The sequence below is a fragment of the Phaseolus vulgaris genome, chromosome 5 (genome assembly GCF_051622355.1).
Source record: "Phaseolus vulgaris cultivar YP4 chromosome 5, ASM5162235v1, whole genome shotgun sequence".
NCBI lineage: Eukaryota > Viridiplantae > Streptophyta > Magnoliopsida > Fabales > Fabaceae > Phaseolus > Phaseolus vulgaris.
This window is the reverse complement of record NC_143502.1, coordinates 36,823,014-36,838,280: the sequence shown is the minus strand read 5'-3', so window position 1 is coordinate 36,838,280 and position 15,267 is coordinate 36,823,014. Positions and strand designations below refer to the sequence as shown.

Genomic DNA, 15,267 nt, shown 5'->3' with positions numbered 1-15,267 from the left:
TTTCATGTGATCTTAATCCAAAATTTAGCTAACTAGAAACGTATAAAATTTATGAGTCACTAGAATTTTACGAAATAAAGTTCTAAGCATATATTAAATGAAGAAACCAAAATTGCAAAGAATTATTTTCATTTTATGCAAAAGTGTTTGCATAAAAAAAATGGGTAATGTTTTACAGAGGTTAAGAAAGGTATAAAAGTAAAAAAAGAGATATACCTAGTTTTATATCGAGTTATACATTACATGTGTAAAAGGAACTATTAGCATATGAACTTCAAGAACATGCAAACAAATACTACGGATATACTTGTTTAATTTAGTTTTGGATATCTTGTTAAGGATATAAAAAAAATGTATTCAATATTATGGTTGAAATGGTCTTGATTAATGAAGCAAGTGAAGTAATTATTCAATATTTTATATTCAATATTAGTTGGAGACTTTGGAAATAAAATATTTTCGTGTAAGCTGAAGTAAGAAAGAGAATATATATTAAAAATGAACCATGATACTACGCCTATTATATTTTATACTATCATTTGATAACAATAAATATTATTATTTTATTTTAAATTGTTTTTTAATATTAATTAAATATAATATTTTATTATTAAAAAAATTGTAAAGTAGATGTAAGAAAACAAAAGTGGATATGAAATGATAATTTTTCATTAAAAATTCAGCATGTGAGAATTTTGACTTTGGAAGTAAAAAGTGAGAATCAAGGGTCACGCTAAACATTACAGTTTTAACAATAATAATTTTCGTATGTGAATGTAACACATTACTCTTGAAATCATATAAATTTTCTTGGAAAGCTAATTAAATTAAAAATGTTTTCATAGAATATAAAAAATGTGCAATTTGATTTAATTATTTTGTTAATGTGACATAGAATGAGTTGCAGTGGGACATATAAAAAGGTAGAATAATAATTTCAAAAGGCTTGTTGTCTGTATTGAGTGAGGGAGGAAACAGCAGAGACGCGCGAGGGGGAGGTGGAGTGCGGGTGAGGGTAAACGTTACGTTAGTTAAGTGAAGGTGTTGTTGAGTTTGGTACATGGACGAAGTGATGACCATGGCGGATGTCGCGGCCAACACGCAAGCATCAACCACCTCCTCCGCCTCTTCCTCCCTCCCTTCCAATCTTCCTCTCATATCCGCCTTCCTCTCCTTCGCCCTCGCACAGTTCCTCAAGATCTTCACCACCTGGTGCGTCCCTCCGTTTCTTACACTTCCACCACCGCGTAACGTTTTTTCTCTCTTTATCTCTCGCGCCGTTAGTTCAAACTCAATTATCTGCTTCATCGCTGTTCTTTTCCTCGTCCGTTAGATCAGAGCGATACGATAAGAAAAGCGCGCTTGGCTGTGTGTGTTTTTAGGATCCGGCGTGTTACTGGCTCTTTGGACGCCTGTGTTGCTAATATTTGTGTTTTCGTCGATAATTCGTGTTTCGTGTTATGTATTTGTTTAAGGATTTGTTGAGATTTGAGTTTTAGGGTTTGGAATTAATGTACGGTCCGTACTTTTGCTCTGTGCTCTGGATACTGGAATCTTGGGGATGAATCAATCTGTGGAGAAATCTAATTCTGTGTGCATATATATATGCTTTTCTTGGCATTTTTTTTCTTCTCTGAGAAATCGAATATTTTATTTTGTATTGTTGGGATTGGATTCTGAACCACTGTTTGGATGAATTTTTTTTCTGTAAGTACTTATTAGAGAAGATGTAATAAGCTCTCTCGAGTACTAGAATTAGCTTAATGAACAAGTTTCAATCAGTTTTTTTGGAGAAGCTGAGGGAGATAACCTTTTCGGAAAAACAGAGTTTAATTTATGCATAAATCCATTTTATTTTATGATAGAAGTTTATTTAGTTTTATCTTACAAAAAAACATATGAACATGAGTTGAAAATAGTGTTTAAGCTGGTAGTTTTTCTAGCGTGAAATGAAATGAGAATCATATCTAGTTAAAGTTGTGTGCACGTGTTTGCTGCCATCTCTCGTAAATTTTTGGACGTTTGGCTGCATTATACTGTGTTGTTTTTTGTCTTTAGAACTGAATTTTTTCTTTGGGCTGAACTGTACGAGATTGGAAATATGAGCTCAAATTTTTGCAAAACTTTTCTGTTAGATACTCAGGTATAAGGAAAAGCGATGGGATTCTAAAAGGTTGCTTGATTCGGGTGGAATGCCTTCGTCACATTCTGCAACGGTGTCGGCTCTGGTTGTTGCTATAGGTCTCCAAGAAGGGGCAGGGTCATCTGCTTTTGCTGTTGCCGTGGTCTTGGCATGTATTGTATGTATGCTGTATTGTCTTGTTTGTGTTAAACATTATTTTTCATTTTTTGGTTTTGACATGTCTGGAAATATATATTGTACTTTGCTTTCTTGTGTTAAACATTATTATATTGTACTTTGCTTTCTTGTGTTTAGTCTCAGTTTTATTAATTAATCAATAACTATGATTTAATGTTTTAAGAAGCCATAATACGTTGCAGTATTTGGAACAAAATTTATTGTGTCCTACAGAAATTGGGATGTAGAAGAGAAACACATACAATTGCATTCATGTAAAGATTTTATTTGGTATGAATATCGGCCTTTTGAGTCTTGTGTTGCCCCAAATACAAATTATTCCACATGTTCTGAAAAAGAACTCCACTTGCAGATTTACTTACCACTTTCATTGTTGTTATGCTTCCATTGGTGGAGCATTAAAGAATGCATCGTATGTGTTTGGAATTTACTATGCGATGGATTTAATCTCAGGATGTTATTAGTTCTTATGTTAGTAACATGTTCTTGTATAATATGCTGATTGTTATTTCCATCACAATTCTTTCTCTAAAATAAATAGATAGGGAGTCGTATGAGCATTTTGCCGTGCTTCCTTATTTTTGTTATTATAAATTGTTAGAGATGATTTTTATCTGAGCTTGGAAATATAAGTGTCTTTGCGGGTCTTGGTCTTTACTACGGTCAAGTGGGATGATTAAGTTTTGGGTAACTTTTGTAGGTAATGTATGATGCGTCAGGAGTTAGACTTCATGCTGGTCGGCAAGCAGAAGTAAGGTTTTTACATGATGCTAGTGTTATTGTCTTGCTCTACATTTTGCCATTAGTTTATCTATAATGTAAATTTTATATGCTGCTTCTGTGACGTACTGCAGTTGCTTAATCAAATTGTATGCGAACTACCTCCTGAACATCCATTGTCTAATGTCAGACCGCTGCGTGATTCACTTGGTCATACTCCACTTCAGGTGCGTTGAACTTTTTCCCATGCTTAAGGTTGTTCCAGTGCTTCCTTGTTATGATAGATGTCAACTTTACTCTTCTGTTTCCTGGCCCGCAATTTCCTTCAATGTTCATTAGCAAGTAATATCTGTTGTTGTTGGAGTATTTATGTCCATGAGCAGATATTATACAATACCATACGCCATATCTGGCCGAACCCCATATAGCCAGCTTACCTTTCATAGTCCAATCGCCATCATATTTATGTTTGATAGGTGCTAAACATTATTGGTCCACTAATACCTAATTGTACAAGCCATTACTTGTGGAAAGCTTTGAGGGTCCTATTTTGCTGATTGTGCTTTTACATTTTTCAAATAATCAGAGACTACTGTTTTCTTTGGTACAGGTTGTTGCTGGTGGCATATTGGGATGCATTATTGCATTTTTGATTAGAAAATCAAATTAAGATCCTTGTAATGTGACTGATACTAATCCTCAATGTCAAATTGTCGGTGCATGAAAAAACGAGAGCATCATGGAAATGATATAAAAGGCTGTTGATGCAAGTATGCAAGTGTGTAAAGTGCGTCGATGGTTCATCTGGGAGATCCTGCGTCCAGACTTTTGGACATTCAGATTTCTGTTGTACACATTAATTAATCAATTTGTTAGTCCTGTCTTAATTGATCGTTTGACACAATTTGAGATCACAATGGCTATTCTTTGGCTTGTTAAAATCTACCTACTGTTGCAAAGGCACCCGAGGTTGCATTTTAGTTTTCATCCTTAAGTAGATTGATATTTATGTTTCTCCATGATTATGACAACTTTGTTTTTCGAGTGTTAAGCTTCTGAATTATACTGTGTAATTTTGATTGGTTGGCCGTGTTTATGGTGTAGTAGTAGTAGTGTTAGTAACGTTTTATTGTTAATTTGATTATGTCATAGGTGGCACTTTTGTCATTGTTGTTGGTTCCTAGATTGGGATGTTTTTCTATTGACTTAGGTGAGTTGATGCTTGTGAATCTTTAATTATGGTTCTTAATGTTTAGTTTAGGGTTTTATGGGATTAAAATGATATATGAAGTTTTAGTTGTTTAGTTTATTAATTTCATTGCATTTTTTTTTAGTTCATTAAGGTTTATGGTCCAACCATGTACAATTTTTTTTATGTATGTGAGTCACTTTTTCTTTTTCAAAATACGTTTTTATTGGATGTGCATATTCATATATCCATATTTGAGAGAGTTATATTTATTTTTTTGGAGAGAGTTACATTTATTTATTATGATTTGGAGTTTTCTTTCTTCACAGGCATGGTGTTAGAGAATGTATTTCAGTTTCTTAATTTATTATGTAATCAATCTAGTTTAAGATTAAAATTTGATTTAATAAAATCTCAGAATACTTATAGTTTAATATGCATAAATTAAAGATACTTTTGGTTTTATAATACCGAGGGCCTGTAAATAACTAAAACTATCAGTACCAAAATTGGTTGATACTATATGAGAAGCATGTTTTGTCCTTAAAAGGATTTCTTTCACAAATATTACAACAATTAGGCGAGCGCGCGGAGTGACGCATATTGTTGTCTCAGTGAAGGATGTTTTCAGGAGATGAAATAATTGAAACTTGCTTCATCTGATACCAAGTTGACAACACTTTTTGTGAGAGTTGTCCAGAAATAGCAAAGTCCATGATGGTAATTCAAGTGAAAATAATTTAGGGAATGACTTGACACCTGAAGAGATAAAGGCCGAAAGAGTTAAGGTGGTATCTAATACACTTTTAGTTATAAAAGTACTCATTCACTTCATCATTAGCTTGCTTAAGTTGGAAAAACCAATTGACAATTGCAGTTTTGTAAATTTAATGGAGAATTGTTGTAATTGTATCACGAACTTGATGGATAAATTGATGAAATTGGAGCATGTCTTTACCCCCACAAGATATTCCTGTCATAGAGGCATGTTCAAAGAAAATCCTCAACATTATTGATATTGTGTAAGTGGAGGCAAAATAACTTTCAGGCTCATTAGATGTATTCATGGACATGCAATGTGTTGATAAGTTATTGAGACTATTTGTATATAAAGTGTAACCACCCGTAAAGTTATTTTGTTTTTTTTTTCTCTCATCTATTTCAAAATTTGATCACATCCTGCAGTAGCTGATGAGTCAGATTATATTTCTACCCGATCAGATCTTCAAACAGAGTAAGTTCATTTTTACTCTAAAGATCTCTTATTCTTTGTTTTTTTCTATGATTTAGTCATCAATCTTGATGGGAACAATTGGAAAAAATGTTCCTCTCAACTTGTTTTACCACATACTAAAATTTGATAATGTTTGAGTAACTTGTTTTAGGTCCTTAGATTTTATAATGGTTCTCCTACCTGAACAGGAATTTCCTCGGAATAAGAAATTACAGGTAAGGGAAACTAACTTTAACTTTCAATAGTACCCTAGGTTAAAAGATCTAAATGTGGAGGGGATATTCAATTTCTCTTGCAGAGATGTTGTTTGTTTATATATTGTATTGTTTGTTTATATATATATATTGTTTAAACTTATAAAAATATTAGATTTTGATGGTTTAGTATTTAAGTGTTATTTGTTTATGTTAAATAAGATTTTAAATGTTGTGGATTGTGTTTTGAATGATATTGTATGATGAAAATGATATGAAATTGAATTAATAGATAATGTATGAACTGATATTTGTTTGTGTATTAAGTATTAGTGCCTATGTGGTAACAAAGATCTTTGAGCTTCATTAATTATCTAAGTCACACAGACTAAGATATTAGGTAATGAGAAGCTAATGAGAGAGTTCATGCACATCGTGACGTATGAGATGCACGACTTGGGTTGTATTGAACTTACCCTGATCCTTTCTCTTGGTTTCGCTAATAATCTTTGGATCAGGTGTTAATATATGGTAGGACTTACTTAATACGAGTCTTCTGGAAGGCGTCAGTTGTTATTCTGTTAATTGAATTTCCTGGATATGTAGATTCATGTGTGATCTATGTGATTGTTTTATGTTGGGATTTGAAAAAGATTGAATAATTGATCATGTAATTTGGTTTTCTCTTTTGATTTAATTGTGTATATTATAAAACTTTATTTTCACTAGCTTACCCTTTCTTTTCTTGTTGTATTGTAAATTGCGATGATTGTACTTGTACACGAGGTTCTAGAAGACTTTAGAATGTTGTTTTGGATTTTATATTGTTAATATTTATATTTTTATTCATAATCATATATTAGGAATGTTTTGAAAAATTCTAAACTTATATATAAACATGTAGGATTTGTATTGTAATAGTTAAATGTATTTTTGGAATCTTATGTGAAAAGTAATCCTACTATTAATGAAGACAATAAAAGATATGACATTAATTGATAAGTATACTCTAACATTAGGTAGAGTGTATTTTATTAGTTATTATTTGGATGGGGGAACATGTGTTAAATCAACTTGACGCGGTAGAACTTATTAAATGATTATTTGGATTTTCAATTTTATTTATACCAGTGTGCTTATGTCATTGGTTGATCTCATATATCAATAAGATTATTGGAATACTGTCTCTTCTCACATTTACAAAAAAAAAAAAGAATTCTAATATAAAGATTTTAATTATAATTTTATCAAAATCTAACTTTTTGAGTTCAAATTACTATTATAATTTTAATAACTAGAATTTAGGGTATGTCTAGTTTTTGGATATATGTTATATTCGTTTCAAAATCACATTTAAACTAAAAATCATATCCATATATGGATAGCTTCTAATTTTCACTTAATAGATATTCTTTGAAAACTTAAGCTTTATTTCTCTAAACATATGGGCAATGGGATTTAACTTGAAAAGCTTTATGTAGTTGTATTATACTTGTTCTATCATTTGTAATTTGAAAGTAAAAAAACAAGTTTTTCAATTAAAAATATCTAATAGACTTAAATATTTAAATCAATTGGAATATTGGAAAAGTATTCCTCTCATACAAGTAAAAATATACATTAGATTGTTGTGTGAATGTATATTAACATCTGTTTAGACTGAAAATTTTGACACATAATTAAGGGACTAAGGTCACCTATCAACATATGTCAGACCTAACACCAGGCTAAAATTATAGAATAGGAAGGGTGCTATTTGGAAGTTATGATTGCGTAGGTTTAGGGTTTAGGGTTTAGGGTTTAGGGTTTAGTTGTATTATACTTGTTCTATCATTTGTAATTTGAAAGTAAAAAAACAAGTTTTTCAATTAAAAATATCTAATAGACTTAAATATTTAAATCAATTGGAATATTGGAAAAGTATTCCTCTCATACAAGTAAAAATATACATTAGATTGTTGTGTGAATGTATATTAACATCTGTTTAGACTGAAAATTTTGACACATAATTAAGGGACTAAGGTCACCTATCAACATATGTCAGACCTAACACCAGGCTAAAATTATAGAATAGGAAGGGTGCTATTTGGAAGTTATGATTGCGTAGTATTTTTTGTGGTTTTAACATGTATTTTGAAGTATATCTATGTTAGTTAGAGGAATTAATTATCTCGATGTATTTTGAACTACAAGTATGTTATTCATAGGAACTAATTATCTTAATGCATTTTGAAGTACAATTGTAATTAACATCTAAATTTATTTTGAAGTACAATTGTAATTAACATGTATGTATTATCTAGACGTATTTCTAACAAAATTTGGATGTATCTTTACACCCTAACACATCTCTATCGTCACTATATTTTTGAACAAAACCATAAAACTAAACAAATCAAGTAGTTGTACAAAATAAATATAGGTTTAATAAAAAAAATCCATAACTATAATCTTGTAGTTGGGAAGGACAATTCCAAAGTTGTTTCTCAACATTCTTAAGAGTTATAACTCTTTTCAATACTAAAAGCTCTCCACAATAACAATTGGTTGCAACGTAAGAACTTCTACTCCCACAACCATAAGAATAATTACACTGATTTTACAATCCTCATCCATTACAACTACGAGTAGTATTAAAACATTGATGAACCAAAAGAGAAAAGAAAAATAATCTAAAGAGAAAAAAAATGACTTCATTAGGTACATAAAAAAAAGTAATTCTCATACCACTAATCTATTCAACTCTATCTACTCAATCAACACATACTTAACAACATCAAGAACAATAAAATAGAAAAGAACAAATTAAAATTTTAAAAAAATTAAGACAAAGAAAATAAAAATTAAAAACTGAATTGATTTTTTACTAGTTATATTAAAAAAAATGGTATTAAACCTAATTTTAACTATTTAAATATCAACTTCAAGACATCAATGATGTTGAACAATCTTCATTTACTTAATAAATCCTTGTAAAAAGAGCTATGAGATTTTATACCACAATAAATTTATACAACTATTTATTTTACCATTTTTCTGTATTTCTTTATAATTATAAAATAGTGTTATTTAATTATTATATTATTTTTAAAAAGCAGATTATGAAGTGATTGTTTAAATGTGAAAATATTTTTTTTCTTGTTAAAAATAGTCATTGTCAAGTATTTTTATTTCGTGAATGACTTCCCTATCTTATATATACTCTTTTATAAGTTTTTAATACATTGTATTTTAAGTATACAAACAAATTAGTATAAGGGACGCTTACTTATCTCCATTAATTTTATTTTATTTTTTATTTTTTTATACAATTTATTACTTAATATTATATTATTATTAGTTAACATTTTTTTTTATCTTATACAGCGATTTAAGAGAAAAATACGTTTTGAACTTCTTTGTTCAATACTCTAACTCTAATGTTAGACAAGGGCAGGAAACACTAATGAATGTTGGATAGTAATTTATATTTTTATAAGTTTGGATTATATTTTGAGTTTAAGATAATTTTGAATTGTATTTAGTTATTTAGTGTTTAAGTTTTAAATTGAATATGTTGGATTCCTTTTTTTATATTATTTAGATTTTATTTATAATTATGATTTAGTATTTGTGTTTGGTAGGTACGTTAACGTGATTTATAATTATCATTTATAGGTATTGATTCTTTTTGGATATTAATATGTCATGTGGTTATTAATATTCACAATAATATGATGATATTTTTTTCTCACATTTATTTCGGCCATTTGACATTTGGTTTCAGTTTTTATATTGGAAAAAATAAAAAATAGGTTGAAGTAAAAAAATTTACAAAATCAAATTAAGCGAGCCACTCATTTAATTAGAAAAAATAAGTTGAAGTAAAAAAAAATTAAAAAACCAAATTAAGTGAAATGACTCATTTAATCACCTCTATACCATTTTTTTTAAAATTCACTAATAAGTTAGCTTAATTAAATTGGTCATTATTTATAGATTATTTATAGAAGATGTAATGTAGTAGACTTAGATGATCGAATTTTAACTATGTAAATTCAAGGTAAATTCTCGCTGCACCTCCATTGGTTTTTTAGCATTTTATATAATTTCAAAATTTTAAATGTACTCATTTGTGTACTGGATTAAAGAATCCTAAATTTCTCCAATTTAAAAATATACATACTAAATTAAACAATTCGAAGCTAAAATGAATTGTACAATATCATTTATGAATTTAATTTATATATTTAATTCTACAATTGGTAGGTAATCATAGATTTAGTTTTAACTTCTGGATTGTTATATCCTGTATGTATATTTAATTTATATTACAAATTGGATTGTATAATCTAATATACATTGCGTCCGTATTTATAGAATGTATATCTTTATCCGATTTTATATAATGAATTGTCCAATCAGAATGTTAAAATAAAAAGAAAATTGAATTGTATAATCTAATATCAATGCAACACACGATAAAAGAAGAAGCAGGGTCTAGAAATAGTGTGAGGAAGATTCAATGAGAAAAAAAATTAAACTTACCTTCACAATAATCACAATAATAGAAGTTCTTCATGCTAGTTATTATGGCTGTAGTAACTCGAGAAACTATACTTTCATGAATTCAGTTCAAACCGTGTAAAAAAACTGTGAAGAAAGAATTTTCCTAAATAGAAAAATAACCCAATCATTATCTTTCAAAATAACAAATAAAAATAAAATAAAAAGGGATTGCACTTGACATTAGTAATAGAAAAAAAAGAAAACAATTCAAATAAATAAATTTAATTAAAAAATTACCTTCAGAAACACTAACTAATAATGATTTTAATAGTGAAAAACTATTTTGATTACCGGTTTCCTTTGTGAGCAAGTGTTTGATTTCCCTAAGAATTCGAAGTGCAGTAAATGGAGGGAAAATAGACAGTTTATTTTCTGTTACGAAACAGTTGCACGAATCCTACATTTCAATGGCGGAAGCCTTAATCTCAAGTCCAACGATGGTCCACAAAACGAGGGTTCCCATGTCCGCTCGTATGCAGTCTCCCACGAGTGCCTTCTTCGTGGGCTCCAACGACGACCAGCTCGAACGAGCCCAGGCTCGTGCAGCCCGCGCCGCCGCCATCCGCCACCACAAGTCCCTTGCCGTCAACTTCCACTCGCACCCTCCCAAGTCTATTCCCTGTCTCAACAAGCACCAGATTCTCGAGTTGTTCCACAACTGCATAAAGCTCGCTTCCGAAAATGTAATCATCAAAATCGTCATCGCATACTACTCTTTCTGTTGTTTGGTTTTCCTTATTATTTATTGGCTTTGTTCTGAGATGAAGTTTATTTTGTTTTGTGCAGAAAATCAATCAGAAAAACACGTGGGAGTTGGATTTGATCGATCACCTCACCGATATTATTAGGGTTGAAGAAGGGAATCCAGTGGAGACTAATTTTCAAATAGTATGTTCTGCTTGCTACTTGATTTGTATGTTTTGAACATGCACGTTTGCAAGTGTAAATCCATCAATGAGACATCTGTGACACTAAAAGCAGATGCTTGTATATACATCACTGTTACGTTCCTCTTTTTTTTTTTTTTGGGCAGGCAAGCTGTACTCTTGAAGCTGGAGTCAGAATATATTCCTTAAGGGTGGATTCGGTGCATTCCAATGCATATAAAGTCCTTGCTGGAATGAATAGAGCAGGCCAAGATACCGAGGAAGGTTACTATAAGTACCCTCTTATCAATGAACATTTTTTGCCCTTTTATGACGATATAGGTTGTCCTTTGCTTTGCAAATGGGGGAAATGGGGATTGTTTTTTCTCCTTAATTGTATCACGAGTTATCTAATTCTACTTGAAAATTTGGTATCTTAAGAATGTATGAACTATGAATGACCGCGGTATATTTTAACCTTTTTATTCTTTAATAGTTTCTAATGCACAGTGTCATAGTCTTCAGACGCTACTTTAGGGAGTGTTAATGCTGGAAATGGACAGGCAAGCAGGAAGGAAGTTGACAAAAAGGTTAATAATCTAGATCTTTGGATTGAAATCATACATTTTGCTAAGTTCTAAGCGGTGTTTGTCCATGCAGTTGTCTTTTTTGTCAACATTGGAATCATCTTTTGAGGTTCTTAATGTAAAGAAGTTTGACGGTGATCTCAAATCTCTTTCTATTTGTCACTTGTTTGTCATGTGGGATAGAGGTTGTGCTGACAATATATTTGTTTTTCAGTTGCATTTGCAGTGGATCCACTCTATCACCAGACATCAGCAAAATTTGATGAAGGTGGAGCCAAAGGCCTTTTGATGAATAATCTTGGCGTATATGGTAAATGTAGGGTGCTCTTTGACTCACTTGAAGTGCCCGCGAAGTGCATAATCAGTCAAAATGATCATGATATTTCAGATACAATTGATCTTTCTTTCGCCAGAGGTATATTGATCTTTTAAATGGAGTAGCAAAACTGGTGTAACATAACAAATGCAAACATTCAATATGGACCAGGGACTTAGTTATCTTTACTCTTGTATAGACTGTGTTGAACAGATGATACTGAATATGCATACGAAAGATGTAATCTCTCCAACTCTCCGGATGATAGTAAATCAATTTGATGAAAATAATAGAAGGCCTTTTGATTTTCAATCTTCTGGCGAGAAATCAGCTGAAGAGTTTGATGCAGCTATTGATTGTAAAGTTGTCAATGGAAAAGAAGAATATGAGAACTGCTCCTCTTGGAGTTATGGACACGATACCCAAACATTTGCTGCTGAAGGGGGCTTTAGTGACGCAGACCCTAGTTTTCCAAGTTACCATGAGGTTTTGTAATGCTTCAGCAATAACACCAATGCTTATCTTGGCAGATATTTTAAAAGATTAATTTGTGTTGTTATAGCAAGTGTTTGATGGGCCTCATATCTCATTGTAGGAAAAAGAACCTTTTAATTCCCAAGACCCTGATATGGATGACATATTTGACAATGTCGATGGATGTTTATTTTTGAGTCTGGGTTTTAGGTCAAAGAAAAAATCATGGGCAGGTCCTGATCATTGGAAATATAAAAAAATTCAAGGTGGGATATAGGAAGCAGCTAGAGATTGTAATGGCTAGTTGTATCTATATTTGGAAGCTCAGTGTGTTAATAAATTCTGATCCATTTCTAGGCTCAAAGTCAAAGGTTCATTCTACTTATTGTACTTCCGAGGATGAGTTGATGATCCAGAAAACCAGGCAGCCAAGGACAAAGAGACAGGTCAAAGTTGATTTAGAATTCACAAGTTTTCTGGATAAAATAATACCTGATATTTTTTCTCCTCCCAAGAATCCCAAATCATTACTGCTCCCAGAAAATATATCACCTTGCGTTTCAAAACTTCCAGAGGACTGGCACTACGAACCAGAGGATCTTGTCAAGTTATTTCTTTTGCCTTATGTAAAGGTGTTTTATTAACGTATATAAAAATAGTTTTAAATATCTCTGTCCATAGAAATGATTATTGTTTCTCCAATGCTTGCTATTTTTTCTGCAGTGTATTGGGAGGAGAGCGAGAATGGTACCAGGTAAAATATACTATTGTGATATCAATAATTCTCTATATATCTTTGCTGTCAATACAAAAGACATTTTAGAGCATTTTCATTTGTGATTGATTGCGTTTAAAACTCAAATGTATTTGCAGATGTCTCAGAAGAACAATGCTATAATAACGAATCATTCCCTTCCTGGGATGATGGAAGTGTTTGTGATGATGTTACTGATGTATATAATGACATGGGTGACTCTAGCACACTTATTTCTCGGCCTCGTCAAGTGGGTTCACAGTTTTTATTGAATAATTTACATCGTTGCTCTGGATATATGATTGTATCATAATTCATATATGCAGATGAAAGGATCATATCTTTCATGAGATCTTGTATTCTTGTTCATTGATTCTAATTTCAACAAACGATTTTTCAAAAATTATTCCACCTTAGAGCATTCGTATGATTATTTATTTCCAAATGACAGATCAATAAAATTGAAGTCCAGTATGACAAAACATCCAAACAAGTCAATGTGCAGGCTCTGAAAATAACACTCTGGGACCATATTCAAGAATCTATTCAACTTCCGTTTCAGGTATGCTAAGGTTTCATCGTTTGTTAAAAGGATCTGCTTGAAACTGCATGTCCCTATTCTAGTTATAAACTTTCAATATCATTACCTCACTAAATAAAATGCTTGATACGTATGTTTTCTTCATGCATTGTTGTGACAAATTTCTTCTCCGCTAGTCTTACATTGTTAATGCTGAATGGTTTTGCTTTACTGTTCTATGTGCATAGATGATTAAATGCTTTTTTTACCTGTTCTTTTAAGTTGACTGATAAGTTTTAATTCCTCCATTGGTTTGTTAAAGGGTCAGAAAGAAATGGTATCTTTCAGGCATATATTGACAAACTTTCCAAGTAAATGCAATGCTGCTGCAACTATTAGTGACATATCTCCACATCTGTGTTTTATATGCCTATTACATTTGGCTAATGAGAAGGGGTTGAGCATCCAAAGTTGCCCCAACTTGGATGATCTTGGCATATGCTTACTTGATGGTGCCACTAACACCAGAACAGTTTAGATACTGCTTCATTCAACTATATCTTCACTTCAGGAGAAAGGAAATATGTTAACAAGTTTAAGTTCCAGATGGTTTGCTTGCTATGATACTTTATTTTGATTGCAGAAAGTGCTCTGTTTTTTTTATTCATAGGCAAGACCTCGTGAGCGAGAGAACTTATACAATGATTTTAGGATCTTAGATGATCAGAAGATTGTAAATAGCAGGCTTTGGATTTGAAACGATGATAAAAAAATAGTGAATTTGAATTAACTTTTAAAAGAAGAAATTAAAATGACTTAAGAAGGTAAAATAAATCAAATTATTCTTTAACGAACGCTAAGTGCTTCAATTTATAGAGATGTTAAATTAGTATTTTCTAAAATATTAATGCATTTAATTAATTTTAATTTATGAGAAATTTAAATTGAGATGATCGAAGGAGCTTTTCGATTATTGCCGTGAGATGTATGTGAAGGAGAGACGAGAGTGTGGAAAATTTGTAATTGAGAGTTCTAAGATAGGAATTTTAATTCATAGTATATATGTAGATTTTTTATTTCATTTTTTTAAACCTTTTAAAAGTTAAACATAGTTAATTAAGGTTCATTCTAAAAATTTAAATTATTAAACATAGTTAATTAAGGTTCATTCTAAAAATTTAAATTATTGTGTTAAAAAGGGATGGCTAAAATCATATTCATGAATTGGTTAAATAAAAAATTTATTATTTAAATTTTTTATATTAAAAAATTGATGAAAATGGTAAAGATACTTAATGACAACAGTAAAGATGAAAAGAAAGATGTATATAAACTTTACACTAGTTAGATTTAACAAAAAATTATCTAATTTAATTTAAACAATCCTAGCTGATTTTTTCATTATTTTTAAAACTATTTAGTTATCAAATTTTTTATGCAATTAATAAAAAAAAATTATAATTTTTTTTGAACACCATTCAAGAAGAAACAGACACTCAAATACCATGTAATTACATCAACTGGTGTATAAGATACAAAGAATTA

General features: G+C 30.8%; 2 protein-coding genes and 1 pseudogene across 5 annotated transcripts; all 3 read left to right on the top strand.

Annotated features, from left to right (window-relative positions):
- The first annotated feature begins 893 nt into the window (after positions 1 to 893).
- LOC137835570 (uncharacterized) lies at positions 894 to 4,121 on the top strand. 3 transcript variants are annotated; one of them, XM_068644134.2, is made up of 5 exons: positions 894 to 1,212; positions 2,144 to 2,300; positions 3,021 to 3,071; positions 3,175 to 3,267; positions 3,651 to 4,121. In XM_068644134.2, the coding sequence occupies exons 1-5, from the start codon at positions 1,061 to 1,063 to the stop codon at positions 3,708 to 3,710; spliced, it is 513 nt and encodes a 170-aa protein (XP_068500235.1). In that variant the 5' UTR covers positions 894 to 1,060; the 3' UTR covers positions 3,711 to 4,121. The 3 variants fall into 3 exon arrangements, with proteins under 3 accessions (XP_068500235.1, XP_090158135.1, XP_090158136.1); XM_090302009.1 differs by having other exon boundaries at positions 926 to 1,212; positions 2,136 to 2,300; XM_090302010.1 differs by having other exon boundaries at positions 951 to 1,247; positions 2,136 to 2,300.
- A 602-nt stretch (positions 4,122 to 4,723) lies between these two features.
- Positions 4,724 to 6,275, top strand: LOC150027605 (uncharacterized; annotated as a pseudogene).
- A 4,248-nt stretch (positions 6,276 to 10,523) lies between these two features.
- LOC137835569 (condensin complex subunit 2) lies at positions 10,524 to 14,460 on the top strand. 2 transcript variants are annotated; one of them, XM_068644132.2, is made up of 13 exons: positions 10,524 to 10,888; positions 10,992 to 11,093; positions 11,239 to 11,356; positions 11,597 to 11,661; positions 11,732 to 11,792; positions 11,873 to 12,073; positions 12,174 to 12,460; positions 12,570 to 12,714; positions 12,806 to 13,080; positions 13,172 to 13,202; positions 13,322 to 13,452; positions 13,654 to 13,764; positions 14,045 to 14,460. In XM_068644132.2, the coding sequence occupies exons 1-13, from the start codon at positions 10,613 to 10,615 to the stop codon at positions 14,258 to 14,260; spliced, it is 2,019 nt and encodes a 672-aa protein (XP_068500233.1). In that variant the 5' UTR covers positions 10,524 to 10,612; the 3' UTR covers positions 14,261 to 14,460. The 2 variants fall into 2 exon arrangements, with proteins under 2 accessions (XP_068500233.1, XP_090158266.1); XM_090302140.1 differs by lacking the exons at positions 10,524 to 10,888; positions 10,992 to 11,093; positions 11,239 to 11,356; positions 11,597 to 11,661; positions 11,732 to 11,792 and having other exon boundaries at positions 11,893 to 12,073; positions 12,188 to 12,460.
- Positions 14,461 to 15,267: the final 807 nt, after the last annotated feature.

Excerpts from the sequence above, each read along its gene's own strand:
- LOC137835570 (XM_090302010.1), top strand. The coding sequence starts at position 1,086 with ATGTCGCGGCCAACACGCAAGCATCAACCACCTCCTCCGCCTCTTCCT. Across the intron at positions 3,072-3,174 it reads ATGCTGGTCGGCAAGCAGAA|TTGCTTAATCAAATTGTATG; the intron begins GTAAGGTTTTTA and ends GACGTACTGCAG. Across the intron at positions 3,268-3,650 it reads TTGGTCATACTCCACTTCAG|GTTGTTGCTGGTGGCATATT; the intron begins GTGCGTTGAACT and ends TCTTTGGTACAG.
- LOC137835569 (XM_068644132.2), top strand. The coding sequence starts at position 10,613 with ATGGCGGAAGCCTTAATCTCAAGTCCAACGATGGTCCACAAAACGAGG. Across the intron at positions 11,662-11,731 it reads GGAAGGAAGTTGACAAAAAG|TTGTCTTTTTTGTCAACATT; the intron begins GTTAATAATCTA and ends TTGTCCATGCAG. Across the intron at positions 12,715-12,805 it reads GAAATATAAAAAAATTCAAG|GCTCAAAGTCAAAGGTTCAT; the intron begins GTGGGATATAGG and ends ATCCATTTCTAG.